This window comes from Eptesicus fuscus, chromosome 6 (assembly GCF_027574615.1).
Source record: "Eptesicus fuscus isolate TK198812 chromosome 6, DD_ASM_mEF_20220401, whole genome shotgun sequence".
NCBI classification, from domain to species: Eukaryota; Metazoa; Chordata; class Mammalia; order Chiroptera; family Vespertilionidae; genus Eptesicus; species Eptesicus fuscus.
In genome coordinates, this window is record NC_072478.1 from 26,912,894 (window position 1) to 26,927,821 (window position 14,928).

Sequence of the window (14,928 nt, forward strand, 5' to 3'; positions counted from 1 at the left end):
CTTAAAAAAAAAAAAAGAAAAGAAAAGAAACCAGTATGTTAAAAACATTTACAGCCCTAACCGGTTTGGCTCAGTGGATAGAGCGTCAGCCTGCGAACTCAAGGGTCCCAGGTTCGATTCTGGTCAAGGGCATGTACCTTGGTTGCGGGCACATCCCCAGTAGGGGCTGTGCAGGAGGCAGCTGATCAATGTTTCTCTCTCATTGATGTTTCTAACTCTCTATCTCTCTCCCTTCCTCTCTGTAAAAAATCAATAAAATACATTAAAAAAAAATTACAATTGTCAATTTTGGCCCACACCATCCATGATTATGGTATGTCCTTACATTTTTAAAACCTTAAGATTAAAAGTTTTTCTCAAAATGAATATTAATTTAAAGACACAGCTTTGTGCTGTGGAAGTCTAGGAGAAAGGAAGAGTGAACTGAGAGGGGTTTCTTTGGCCATTGTGAACTCTGCTCAGGTTGTAGGGAAAAGTGGGCAAGAAGTGCTAATTAGAGAATCTAGTGCAGTGGTTCTCAACCTTTCTAATGCCGCAACTCTTTAATACAGTTCCTCATGTTGTGGTGACCCCCAACCATAAAATTATTTTCGTTGCTACTTCATAACTGTAATTTTGCTACTGTTATGAATCGTAATGTAAATATCTGTGTTTTCCGATGGTCTTAGATTCTAGTGGGACCTGGCTTTCCTGTCCTGGAGCTTGGCACATGGTGGGCATTTAATGACTAGAATTTAATTGCCTGAGACAGACAGCATTAAGAAATATGGAAGACATTTTAAATGGAAACAATGATTTATTTCACTGCTTAGAATAAAACTGCCTTGCCTGGACAGTATGGCTCAATGGTTGAGCATTGGCCTATGAACCATGAGGTCACAGTTTGATTCTTAGGGCACATGCCTGGGTTGCAGGCTTGAATCCCCATGGGTGGGTGTGCAGGCGGCAGCCGATCAATGATTCTCTGTCAATGATGTTTCTATCTCTTCCTCTCCCTTCCTCTCTGAAAGCAGTCCTATATAATAAAAGCCTAATATGCAAATCGACCGAACAGCAGAACAACTGGTTGCTATGACTCGCACTGACCACCAAGGGGCAGATGCTCAACGCAGGAGCTGCCCGCAGGCCCCGGGCCAGCCGAGTCGGGTGCCAGTGGGGCCCCCCCCACATTGCCCCACCAGTTGCCCCACAGATAGGCTCTGATCACCAGCCAGGCCTAGGGACCCTACCCGTGTATGACTTTCGTGTACAGGCCTCTAGTAAAAATATAAAAATAAAACTGGCCTGGCTGGTGTGATTCAGTGGTTGAGTATCCACCTATGCACCAAGAAGTCACTGGTTCAATTCCCCATCAGGGCACATGCCTGGGTTTCGTGCTTAATCTTTAGCGGGGGCGTCAGGAGTCACCTGATCAATGTTTCTCTCTCATCAGTGTTTCTATCTCTCCCTCTCCCTCCCTCTCTCTCTAAAAAACAAAACTGCCTTTGGTTGAAATGTTAGTTTCCGTATTTGCTGGCATATAACACAGCATTTTATTTTATTTTTAAATATGTTTTTTATTTCAGAGAGGAAGGGAAAGATAGAAACATCAATGATGAGTGAGAATCATTGATCGGCTACCTCCTGCATGCCCTACGCTGGGGATTGAGCCCACAACTTGGGCATGTGCTCTGACTGGGAATAAAACTGTGACCTGGTTCATAGGGCAACGCTCAACCACTGAACCACGCTGGCTGGGCTAATAGCATTTTAACTCCTCAAAGTATGCAGATATTGCCAGGTACAAGTGTTAGTGGGTAGGTGGCTCACTGCTTCGTGTTGTAGGAACGTCCGTTCTGGTACTGTACCTCCATTCTATATTATACTATACCTGTTTGGGGAAAATTTTTCCCTATAAAACTTAATATTCCACATATACAAAATGTTTCAAAATGAGACATTTGAAAATAGTTTTTCACAAGCATTCTTCCATATGTATACTTGCATACCTGTCATATATATAAGTGCTTCTAGTATCTTGGGAAAACATCCTCATGAGTTTGCAGTTTTATCCTGCATATTTCGAGATGTGACAGATAAGTGGTAATAGGGGTGTCTGAAGAGGGGAATATTACCACAGTTTTCAAATAATTCTCCCCATCCACTTGCTGCTGGCCTGGTTTGTTTTGTGCATCAATCGGAGCGAGCAAACTGCTCCTATTATAGTCTCAGGAACTCAAGTTTGATAACCCTGTTTTTACATAGAACTGTAATTAAGAAGGAAGAGAAGATGGAGAAAAAGGAGGGAAAAAGGCCTGAAGACATTAAAAAGGAAGAAAAAGACGAAGACGAGCTAAAACCAGGAACTACAAATCGGTCCAGAGTCACCAAATCAGGTGATTAGAGGCTAACTGTTCATGAGGGGGGAAGAGCCTGTCAGAATGGGCTGGTGGGTGTCATAATAGATCAAGTAAGTACAGCGAGCTTTTTAGTGACTTTGCTTAGTTTTGCTGCTCATAAAAAGCCATTAAAGCAACAGAGCCTCAGGTGATAAGGTGGCTTAAAGGAGTTTCTACACAACAGAAATGCAGAGATATTCTGGTCAGTGATTTAACTTGACTGGCAGCTCAGTTACCTGGGTTCTTACTTTTCCTGAGTCTTTAACAGAAAAGAGTGGGGGTTTGCCAGAGGGGTATGTCCTAGTTCTTATAACTAATTCAGTACAATTCTATAGGTGTGTAATCTTATTTTTCTTGCCTGTATGGTAAAGCCAGATCAAATGAAAATCTTATGTCTGTAGACTGTGGAGCAGGAGCAGTTGCACTTAAAGTGTGCCACCTCTGTTGTCATTTTATAAAAATTCCTTGCACTCTGCATCTTCAGATTTGCATGAGGCTCCACAGAATGTTTTGTGGCAAAAAAAAAAAAAAAAGCCCATCCCCTCCCCTTCTCAAAAAAGAAAACCAGAAACAAAACCTGACCATCTGGAGCACTGGGATTTGGTGCAGTGCATTACAAGTTAGATCTTAATCATTGGGGTAATTTGCCAGCAGTCTCATGAGGAACGTGTTTTTAAAATGTTCCTGGAGTATTGCAAATTTCCCTAAATCCATGGTTGTTCTGGCAGTTAGAGCCTGCTTAGCTTGTTGTGAAGAGGAAGAATTGGTGTAGAGCCTTTATTGCTGAAGACGGATGAAGGGAAGCCCACTCGTGGGGGTAGGGAGGGCTCCCTCAGAGCCAGCAGTATCTAATTCAGAGCACAAGAGCCTGGGTTATGCAGAGCATTCCACAATGTGTGGTAGGAATAAAAATTGAAATTGGTTATCCTGGAGCCACTAGGATTGAGTATGAGGGATAAAGGAAACAAGCCTACAGGTGGGATGTGTTTGTGTACATGTTGCAGAATGCACTTTGACTCAGATTTAAGTTGTAAGATGCAGGCAAGTCCATTCTAGATGAGCAAAGTCGTGTTTGGGTTTGCCAACTGGTTTCCACCCCGTGTAGTCATATTGGTAGTGCTTCTTTTTTGGTAATCCTCGCTAGAGGATATTCTTTCCTTTGGTTTTTAGAGAGAGTGGAAGGGAGAGAAAGAGAGAAACATCAATTTTTATATCATCATGAAGACAGGGACAGGACACAAAGGCTTTAGCGTTAGCATTAGTCACTTGACAGCTGGGGGCGGGGGCGAGGCAAGAGCCCCCAGCTGGCTTGTGTACATCAGCACATTTTCACAGATTGCTGTGTTTTTTCCTGAAGGGAGCAGAGGAATGGAACGGACGGTAGTAATGGATAAATCAAAAGGAGAGCCTGTCATTAGTGTGAAAACCACAAGCAGGTCAAAAGAAAGAGTGAGTATTGCTTCTGCCATCTCAAGGCCAGTCGTTTTTTATTTGCATTTATGAAAACAACGTTGTGTGGCCTTTAACATTTTAAGAGTTCTTTGAAGTCCTTGGGAGGCATATTGTTAACTCTTTAGATTATGCATAGAAACATGAAATTAGATTCTAGAACTTACTTCAGAACGATGCTTACCCATGTTTGCTTTCCAGAAATGTGTTCGCCCTTTTTTGATTCTTTGTCAGGTTATACCATCTTTTAGGACAGGGGTCGGCAAACTCATTAGTCACCAGAGCCAAATATCAACAGGACAACGATTGAAATTTCTTTTGAGAGCCAAATTTTTTAAACTTAAACTTCTTCTAATGCCACTTCTTCAAAATAGACTCGTCCAGGCCGTGGTATTTTGTGGAAGAGCCACACTCAAGGGGCCAAAGAGCCGCATGTGGCTCGCGAGCCACAGTTTGCCGACCATGGTTCTAGGAGAACTGATTCCCAATGACAGAGCTGGAAGGACAACACCCAGGCTTTCCAAATAGGAGGCAGTTTCTACTCTTTAGGCTAATCTAATAGCAGTTTATTCATTTTCTTTAGTTGATTTTCTATTAAATTAACCAAAAAGAAAAGTGGAGTCCACCCTAACACTGACTGTCATGTCATCAGACAACGAGTTACATTGCTTATTAACTTACGCACAAGCTGGACAAGCTGGGGGCCTCTCATTTTGCTCTTCCAGTGTGGAAAACAAACCCTCTATTTCCCAGATGAAGATTCCAGCTAATACGTTAATGAGGAGAGCAACACTTTTTCATTGAATACACTTTTTATGATTCACCCAAAAATACTTCGTGTTGTTAAGACTTAAGTTTTAAATTAACATTTAAATTCCATAGAGAGCAGTTCCTAATGCCATTTTTTCTATGGGCTACATGGAAATCATAAAATACAGAGAAATAAACAAAGAAGACCCATAAACTTACTACTCAGATAACTGATGTTAAAAAAAAAAAATGTAGTAGTGATGTAAATGTGATTAAAGCATTCAGATAGTATAAGAAGGCACAACATAAGCACAATGGAAGCCTCTTTTCTGCATGGGCTCCTCACACTTCTCTCACAATACTGTACACACAACACACTGTATGTGCTCTGAAACACCACCGCTAATGGGTTCCTATAACTTGCTCTTGGACACCTTTTTTGCATAATATACTGAGATATACAGTGCTACTTTCTAATTTAATTTTGAAATTATTGTAGACTAGAGGCCCAGTACATGATTGAATCATGCACGTGTAGGGTGCCCTACACGCTTTCGCTTTCGATCACAGGGGAGCTGGGTGCCTGTCCGCTGGTGCACCAGGCGCCGGAGGCTTCTGAAAGGCCTGGTGCCTGAGCGGAAAGGCATCCAGCTCCCACGCTTTTGTTTTTGACTGCGGGGAGCTGGGTGCCTGTCCGCTGGTGCACCAGGCACCCAGCTCCCACGCTTTCCTTTCGATCGCTGGTGCACCAGGCCTTTCAGAAGCCTCTGGCGTGGCGGAGGCTTCTGAAAGGCCTGGTGCCTGAGCGGACAGGCACTCAGCTCCCCTGCTTTTGATGGTCCGCGCAGCGGGACATCAGCTCGCTGCCCCAGAGGCCCCTTCTGTGCCGCAGCACAGACATGGCGCAGATGCTGAGCTCGTGCTGCTGCTGGCAACGCAGCTCAGCGTCCCGCCAGCCCAATCAGCTACCCCAGCCACCCTGAGTCCCGCCCCCCCCCCGCGCCTCCTGGCCAATCATGGGCATAGCGAAGGTACGGTCAATTTGCATATTTATCTATTATTAGGTAGGATTCACAGGGAGCTGTAAAGAATAGGACAGAGGTCCCATGTGTCCGTCACCCAGTTTTGCCCAGTGGTATTATTTCCTGTAACTGTAGCACAATATCAAATCCAGGAAGATGATGTCGACGTACAGTGTGTATGCAGTGCTAAGACATTTAATTGCTAGTGTAGATGGACATGTCCCGCTATTGAAAAATGCTGTGGGCAGCCTTCCTATGCCTGCCTCTTGGCAGACTTGTAACCACCTGTCAGTGGGATTGCTAGGTCCAAAGGTGTATGTGTGTTGTTATTTGTGTTAGATGTTATCAGGTGCCCTTCAGAAAGTTACAGAGGATGCTGACATTCCTGGGGTGCAGAGCTTGTGCTGAGTCACCAGTAAGTGGCGAGGCCATGTTGTGATCAAGAGTACAATTTGAGGACTGCAGTGCCTGCTGGTCTCTGCACTAGATCATATCCTTCCCCCAGAACCTAGGGTGGCTGTCCCTCCTCATTCCAACCTGCAGTGTGTGTGATTACACTTTAAGCTCTGCCCGTCTCGTAGGTGAAGAGTGTCCTATGATGTTTTGGGGGTGCATCTGTCCTCTATTTGTATGTCCCTCTCTATTCTCCCCAGCCCCCACAATCTTTTTTTAGTAGAAGAGCTGGTTCTAATCTTTGCCCATCTTCCTTCCAGGTTACTTTGTCTTTCATTGATTTTTTTTTTTAACCCCCTGTGTGGGCTAATTAAGAAATTAAGCTGAACAGCATTTTCTTTTAAGATTTTTAATTGAGTTTTAGAGGAAGAGGAAGGGAGAGGGGGAGAGAGAGAGAAACATCTATGTGAGAACAAAACATTGATCAGCTGCCTCCTGCATGCCCCCACCAGGGATTGAATCTGCAGCTCAAGTATGTGCTCTGACCAGTAATTGAACCAGCGCAACCTTTTAGTGTACAAGATGACACCCTTAACCAACTGAGCCACATGGGCCAGGACAGAGCAGCTTTTTAAAAATGTGGTGTCCAGACCCTGTCCTGTGTAGGAGGCCCTGGGTTCTGGGCTATGTGAAAGCTTCCTGCGAGAGTCTGATTTGTGGCCATTCTTGGGTGTCTCAGCCTCTGAGAGCCTTAAAGATGTTAGTTGGCCATCATTGTTTTCTACCTTATGCCAGAAATAGAATAGGCAAGTCACCCATTAATCTTTCTACATTATTGGGAGTGAACTTTACAGTACAATACCTTGGATTATTCTGTTTTAAGGCTGCCTGCCTGGGCCCTGACGTAGCACTTGAGAAGTGAAAGATGTAGTCCTTCATCTTACTGTCCAAACAGCTGGCTCTACAGCTGCCCCCCAGTGAATGAAGGGGCCATGTGGCTCTGCTACACTAGAAAAACTGCCTGTAGGTTTTCTGAGGTTCCATCCATCTTTTCTCTTCCCTTTATATCCTTTGCTTACAAGGTTTAAAAGCCAGACTATAGGGCCCTAGCCCAGTAGGTCAGTTAGAGCATCGTCCCGACACACCAAGGTTGTGGGTTTGATCCCCAGTCAGGGCACATACAAGAATCAACAGGTGAGTACATAAATAAGTGGAACAACAAATTGATCTCCCTCCTTCCCTCCTTCCCTCCACCTCTCTAAAAGCAATTTAAAGAAAAATTAAAGGCAGATTATGGGGTGAGCACTGTGACTCGGATGTGGAATGAAGCGGCCCGTGCTGGGGCTCCATGTAACCCGAGTGCGACAGAAGAATCTTAGCTTAATCCAGATAATGTATATTTAACTTTCATTGTGCATTTGTTGTAGTCATTTTTCTGACATTAATAAACCAATTTTGGTGAACAGAGCTCCAAGAGTCAGGATCGAAAATCAGAAAGCAAAGAGAAGAGAGACATCTTATCATTTGACAAAATCAAAGAGCAAAGGGAGCGAGAGCGCCAGAGGCAGTGGGAGCGGGAAATCCGAGAGTCGGAGAGGCGGCGGTGAGTGGGGTGGAGCCAGGCTGCTGGTCTGCTCTGGGGATTGTTATCCTTTCTCCCCAAGTGAGTCTCCTCTGTAGCCTGGGCTTGCAGGCCATCTTGTGTGTTTCCCTGGGGCCAAAAGGACAGTATGATACTCATCAAAAGCCCCCTTTTTAAAAAATGAATTTATTTGGGTAACATTGGTTTATAAAATTATATAGGTTTCAGATATACAATTCTACAATACATCATCTGTATATTGAATGAGTGTTTACCATCCCACCATCAAAAGCCCATTTCTGCTGAGCATTTCCTCTGGCTGACGGTGGACCCTGGCCCGTGGAGCTCACCCAGGGATGGCTTTGATGGAAGGGTCCCAAGTGTCGAGGCCTCAGTCTTCCCTCTGGAAATGTACATGAATGAGTGAGATTTTTTTTAAAAAAGGCAACCAAGGAATGTGGCAGTTTTATTGGAGATGTTACAGGAGTGGCCTCTTCACCCCTGGATGTCTGCGGTTATGGCCTTTTCAGGCAGCAGGGGTCGCAGTCATGTTCTTTGCCCTCTCACCTTTTATTAAGAAGATAGTTTATTGAAGTAAGCCTGTCATTTCCACTTCTGTGTTCTGCCATATCATGTCAAGACATCTGGAGCCCCCTTGACATTTCCTTCCAGTGTTGTTCCATGAAACAAAAGGTTTACATCATGGTGTTTGGAGAACTTGCTTGAACTAAAGCAGATCACATACAAACCTCTTAAGTTATGCTACGTTTGCTTTTATCTGAAGTCATGTGATTTCAGCTCCTGCCTGTGTCACTTTAGAAAATAAAAGCACATTGAGAAGCCTTTTGTTCCCATTTGGAGGTATTTTGCTTCCAGCTCGCTCATGCTTGGTTTGGAGCCTTTCCAGGCACTGGTGGAGTGTGAGAGAAGCGACAGCATGTCCTCTTCTTACACAGAGAGGGTGGTCCCAGTCTCTGCTCAGCTCCTGGTGTGCCGTGACTGAGGACCTGAGACCTTGGTCCCAGCTGCCGGTGCCAGGCCAGCATACAATCACTAGCCTTCGCCTATCCCCACACCTTCCTAGGCCTATTCAAAATGACACTCATTTCAAAATACAGTGTTTTTAGGGGGAAGATGTAGAAAAGAGGTGGCTCATTTACAGCATTAATCTGCGACAGAGTACCCTTTTACCCTCAGGGAAAGCTACTATAATTGCTTCTTAAGGGTTTTCTCTGTTTACACAGCAGTTACCCTTTGCTTTTCTGATTTTTCTCCACCTTACTGATGTGTGGCTTTATTTGGGGGCCTTTGAGCCAAGTCCTCCTGGCCTGGACCTGAGCTCTGTGTCTCCTTGCTGGTCTCTCCCAGCCCACCTCTGTCTTTGCTTTTTCGAGAAAGGGAAAGTTTGGACATTGGGGCTTCTGGCTGTTCTAAGCAACTTAGTGGGAGTGGGTAAGCACCTGCCACCTATAGCCTGAGCCCAAACCAGTGAGCATCCAAGAAACCCAGAATGGCCAGGTGGAGGTATCCTGGCCCCTTTGTAGGACAGTGCCTTAATGGCCAGGGACCTCCCTTCAGGGTGGCCTTGCTGTGTCCCTGCAGAGAGCGCGAGCAGCGTGAGCGGGAGCAGCGCCTGGAGGCCTGGAAGGAGAAGGCACGGCTGCACCGGGAGCGCATGGAGCTTGAGTGCCAGCGTCACCTCCTGGAGCGGGAGCGCATGGAGCGGGAACGGCTGGAACGAGAGCGTATGCGAGTGGAGCGGGAGCGCAGAAAGGAGCAGGAGCGCATTCACCGTGAGCGGGAGGAGCTGCGGCGTCAGCAGGAACAGCTACGCTATGAGCAGCGGCAGGGGCTCCGGAGGCCCCACGATGATGGGAGGTAAGGATCCAGCCCACCTGTGGCCTAGAGGTGTTGCCTCTCCTCCCATTCCAGGAGCTGCTTCGGCTGCTGTCCATTTGAGTGTTGGAGAATCTGGGCTATTTAACACGAAATTTGGACACCTGTCCAGAACTCGTTGCCTTCACCACCATGAGTGTGTGTAGTTTAATGTCACAATCTCCTGGCTATGCAACTTTCTCCCCAACTGAGTTCATGGAGCTTTCACTTAGGCTGTGCCATTATTTGCACTGTGATTCCTGGTGGAGCATCACCACCCTCCAAGTGCTGTTGCAGGAGATGACCAAGCGTGCATTAGGCCCGCATTGGCCACGGCCGCCACTCCATATCGTGTCCTTGTAGGGGGAAAGGCACAGAGTTGGCACTGTGGAAAAGGACATTGCCTTCTGTTTTAAAAGTAGGTTTATTGGTCTCTAGCTTCTCTGAGCTGCTTAATTGTCAGTCACCCATTACCTCACCACCCATGAGCCTAGTTTTCTGGTAAAAATCAGGAAGAAGATAATTGGATGCTGTCCTAAGCTGAATGTAGTTCACTATCACCCGATCTAATTCCCTTTGCCTTTTGCATAAATCTCAGGGGGAGGTTCAGGTTATAGAAGATGGGAAGCTGAAAACGTGGCACCTCAGAATAACAGTCCTGAAGAATCAAGTATTTTATTTCACTTGCATTTGAACTCAGGTGGGGATCAAGGTATTAACAGCGTTATGACACAATTAGCTCACAGCGGTCTGATTTTCAGAATTGTCAGATGAGAATACTCATGCCTCTTGGCAGTTTTGGGAATATTAATTTATCAAATCAAAGTGATAGTGATTGGATGTTTAGCGATTAGCCCTGCAGTACATTTTAAATGATGCTGGGTTTGGAGAGAGAGCTCCCCTCCCCACCTTCACTCTCTTTTTCCCTTTGTTCTCTTTCATAAGTAAAATTTGCATCCTTGTTAAAACAGGCGAGATGATGCCTATTGGCCAGAAGGAAAACGTGTGGCCCTGGAGGACAGGTACCGCCCGGATTTCCCTCGGTACGATCACCGTTTCCACGACTTTGACCATCGAAACCGAGGCCAGTACCAGGACCATGCGGTCGACAGGTCAGTCCCCACCCCCTTTTTGCAGAAGAGACAGATCTCCCTCTCTTCTCTTAATGTCCGATTTACTTGTGATGTCCTAGTGGGTACGGTTTGACCAGCCACACATGGGATTTAGAAACAGGCCTTGAGCAAAGTGTTGGAATCGTGGCCAGTTACGGCATCCGGGACTTGTCTGGCAAGATGGTCCCCCAGACCTCATTTCATCCGCTGTCCTTTGCACGGAGAGGATGGATGGGGCCCTAGGCAGGACCTGAGCCTCAGAATTCCCCAATACTCAGCTCACTTGGGGATGGCCCAGGCTCTGGGTTTCACACCTTACTGGTGATTCCTCCCTGTCTCTCGCGTCAGCACCAGCCCCCAAGATTCACTATCACCCGATCTAATTCCCTTTGCCTTTTGCATAGCGAGGGAAGAAGCAATTAATATACAGCAATGAGGAAGCAGTTTTTAGAAGAGGTGTGACCTGCCTGAGCTGGTGAAGGCAGAGTGGGCAGGAGGGTTTACTGACAGGTGTAGGTTTCTTTGCCAGCAAACTACCAAGAGAACTGACCAGAGAATGTGGGACAGTTCTCATTGGGACTTGTTTGTGTTTTGAAGGTGAGGGTGGGTTTTTTAGCCAGTGTTTTTTTTCTTTGCCATGCCTTATTTAATGAGGACTAGATTAGGAAGACAGCCCTCACTTTTCCAGTTGAAGAGTTCTCTTTTGGGGAGAAATCCCATTGGGCTCCCCTGGGCTGCATATCCTGGAGCCATTTCACCATTCATTAGCTCTCTGTAAGGGAAGGGAAAATGTGGCTAAAAAGCTACTTATTTAATTCATTGTGGCTGGAGTTGATTTGATATTTGGTGTGAATCAAATGTGTTGAACCAGTGGTTAGGTTTCCCTGTTACCAGGCCATAGGTAAATGAAGCCTTAGCTTCATTCAGGGGTATCTGCTTCTGAGACCCTTCCCTCCAGGGTATTTCAGTAAAATTAATATTTCCACCTTCTTAGGATCTGACTTTACTCCCACCCCCAGGGAAAGATGTGAGCCAGCTTTTTTTTTTTTTTTTTTTTTTTAAATCAGGCAGTTCTTACATGAGGAAATAGAATGAGTACCCCAATTGTGGCTTTTGTGGGACCTGTAGAAATGTTGTATGGTACCATCAGCTGCCATTGGAATTAGATTTTTTTTTTTTTTTTCAGGAGGGAGGGCTCAAGGACAGTGATGGGAGAGCGAGATGGACAGGTGAGTAACATCCAGACATTGGGTGCCTGCTCTGTGTTTGGGTGGGCGGGAGAGCATGGACACGGCATTCTGGAGAACAAATAACATGCAGAATTGCTTGTTTTCTGATAAGTGGAGGCTTTGTTCAGATGCATAGGGCTTGTTCTTGTTTCATTTTATCTAGCAGAAACTGCAAGTAGCTCTTGTTGCCAGCTTGCTTATAGTGCCTCTGAGTCTCGGGACTGTGGGTATCCCAAATGGGGCTTAGCGGCCTGTCAGGTGGTCATTTAGCCCATGTTTGGGCGGGGTCCCTGTGTTTCAGGTGCCTCTGGGGTGGATCCCAGTGTCTCTGATCTGCTGATACCTGGTGAGGGATGCATAAGGTGTCAGTTCAGAGAAAAGGGGAGCCTGCCAGGAGAAAGGCAGGGGACAGGCATCAGCAGCATAGTTCTTAAAACAGGAGTGTGTTTTCTAAGAACAGTAGACCAGCTCCGTCACTGCCCAGATGTGCTGGATTCCTGAGCACAGAACTGGTTGGCCAAGGCACTGAAGTTCTCTTCAGCGCTTGCCTCCAGTGTCAGCTACTGAGGGGCCGTGCCACCTCCATAGATGGATGGCAAAGGAGGAAGTCAAGTGGGGGCGCGGTGGAAGGGGACCTCCTATCATCAGCAAGGAAGACTCTAAGTGACTTTTCTCAGTGGACCTCACAGGGCCAGAGAGGCTTGTGCTGGCACTTTGTGTACCACCAGTGATAGAGCTATAGGGACTCAGTTCTCAATCAAGGAACCAAGAGCTCTGCCAAGAGCTCCTCAGGTATTGTCCGGGTCGCAAACAGAGCATCCAGCAACTAGCAAGATTCAGAATGGGCCTGGGCAGGTCCTCAGAGTGGCCAGAGGTGCTGTGCTGTGGCCCACCCTGGCCCACCCCAGCAGTGTGTATAGGTTGACAGGCCTCCCAGAGGTGAACCTGTACAGACCTGTAGGGAGTGAGATGGCTAGAGTTGCCCTGTCCTTCTGCCTTTCAGCACTACTCAGATGACCGCCATGGCCATGGAGGACCACCAGAGCGCCACGGCCGGGACTCTCGGGATGGCTGGGGGGGCTACGGCTCAGACAAGAGGATGAGTGAGGGCCGGGGGCCACCACCTCCACCCAGGTTAGTGGGCAGCCCATGATGGCGGTGGGCATCTTCCCTGGCTAGAGGCCCGTCCCTCTGAAAATGAACTGGCTGTGTGCACCTTGCCAGGTTGCCTGCATCGCCCCAGTTATGAACATCTGTATCACAAGGCCCCTGCCTGCTGAAGTAGACATCCCTGAAGTCTTCCTTAGATTTGTCCCCCTAGAGTCGTAGGCTCTACAGCAGCGGTTGGTTGAGAACCACTAGCAGGGTCGCCTAAGACCATCAGAAAACACAGATATTTACATTACGATTCATAACAGTAGCAAAATTACAGTTATGAAGTAGCAACGAAAATAATTTTATGGTTGGGGGTCACCACAACATGAGGAATTAAAAATTGTCTTAGGAATTTTGAAGGCCAGCATCTTGGATACCAGAAGGTTCTACTTTATCTCTCGTGGGATTTCAGGTGTTCAGTCGGATAGATTAATGCAAAGTGTACTTTCCCGAGCAACCTACTTAGCACTCAGTCTTTAACATTTAAACCATTTTCCTTAAGTACCTGTGGGAAATATAAATGAGAGAACTCTCTTTCTCAGACTGGAGACAGCCCTGAACAGCCTCACTGCCTGATTGGGTGCTGTCACCTGTTGGAAACTTTCAGGTCTCACTTTTGGGGAGCAGTTTTGCATTTGCCCTCACAGACGTGTTGGGGGCTCTGGTGGATTCCTAGTTCTTGCCTCTGAGCACTTGTCAGCCCAGTGGCCAGTCCACTTGTCATTCTAGACTCAGCCTTGGTCTTATCATTCCTGGACAGTCATGATGACTGCTGGTGCCCTCAGAATGGGACCATATTTGGATTTTAATCTCCCAGAATTTCTGTCTGAAACCATTTTTTAAAAATATGTTTTTATTGATTTTAGAGAGAGGGGCAGGGAAAGGGATAGAAAGAGAGATTGGCTTTCTCCTACATGACCCCTACTGGGGATTGAGCCCACAACCTGGGCATGTGACCTGACTGGGAATCAACCAGTGACCTCTTGGTACATTGGTCGATGCTCAATCACTGAACCACACCAGCCAGGCTCTTTTTCTTTTTTCTTTTTTTTTTAATTTAATGAATCTTTATTGTTCAGATTACAATTGTTTCTCCTTTATCCCCCCATATCTCCCCACCACCCAGTTCCCACCCCTCCCTCTGCCCTTACCTCCCCCCCGCTGTCCTTATCCATAGGTGTATGATTTTTGTCCAGTCTCTTCCCATACTCCCCCAACACACACCCCTTTCCCCCTGAGAATTATCAATCCACTCCCATTCTATGCCTCTGATTCTATTAAGTTCACCAGTTTATTCTGTTCCTCAGATTTTTAATTCACTTGACTTTTAGATTCACTTGTTGATAGATATGTATTTGTTGTTCATAATTTTTATCTTTCTTCTTCTTTTTCCTCTTTTTAAAGAATACCTTTCAGCATTTCATATAATACTGGTTTGGTGGTGATGAACTCCTTTAGCTTTTTCTTATCTGTGAAGCTCTTTACCTGACCTTCAATTCTGAATGATAACTTTGCTGGGTAGAGTAGTCTTGGTTGTAGGTTCCTGCTGTTCATCACTTTGAATATTTCTTGCCACTCCCGTCTGGCCTGCATGGTTTCTGTTGAGATATTAGCTGATAATCGTATGGGAGCTCCCTTGTAGGTAACTAACTGTTTTTCTCTTGCTGCTTGTAAGATTCTCTCTTTGTCTTTTGCCTTTGGCATTTTAATTATGATGTGTCTTGGTGTGGTCTTCTTTGGATTCCTTTTGTTTGGGGTTCTGTGCGCTTCCTGGACTTGTAAGTCTATTTCTTTCATCAGGTGGGGGAAGTTTTCATTCATTATTTCTTCAAATAGGTTTTCAGCATCTTGCTCTCTCTCTTCTTCTGGTACCCCCATAATTCTGATGTTGGTTCGCTTGAAGTCCCAGAGGCTTCTTACACTGTCTTCAACTTTCTGAATTCTCTTCTCTTCATGCTTCTCTGGAGGAGTGTCCTTGGCCTC

General features: G+C 46.0%; 1 protein-coding gene across 2 annotated transcripts in view; it reads left to right on the top strand.

Moving 5' to 3' along the window:
- The window catches only part of SAFB2 (scaffold attachment factor B2), a 39,589-nt gene that overhangs the window by 19,849 nt on the left and 4,812 nt on the right, over positions 1-14,928 (top strand). Inside the window, exons 12-18 of one of the 2 annotated variants that reach the window (XM_008150588.3) lie at positions 2,245-2,375; positions 3,736-3,827; positions 7,459-7,595; positions 9,177-9,452; positions 10,421-10,561; positions 11,748-11,790; positions 12,794-12,924. In XM_008150588.3, coding sequence (XP_008148810.2) covers positions 2,245-2,375; positions 3,736-3,827; positions 7,459-7,595; positions 9,177-9,452; positions 10,421-10,561; positions 11,748-11,790; positions 12,794-12,924 — 951 coding nt within the window. The remainder of the gene's footprint in view (positions 1-2,244; positions 2,376-3,735; positions 3,828-7,458; positions 7,596-9,176; positions 9,453-10,420; positions 10,562-11,747; positions 11,791-12,793; positions 12,925-14,928) is intronic. The other variant, XM_028159177.2, reaches the window with a different exon arrangement.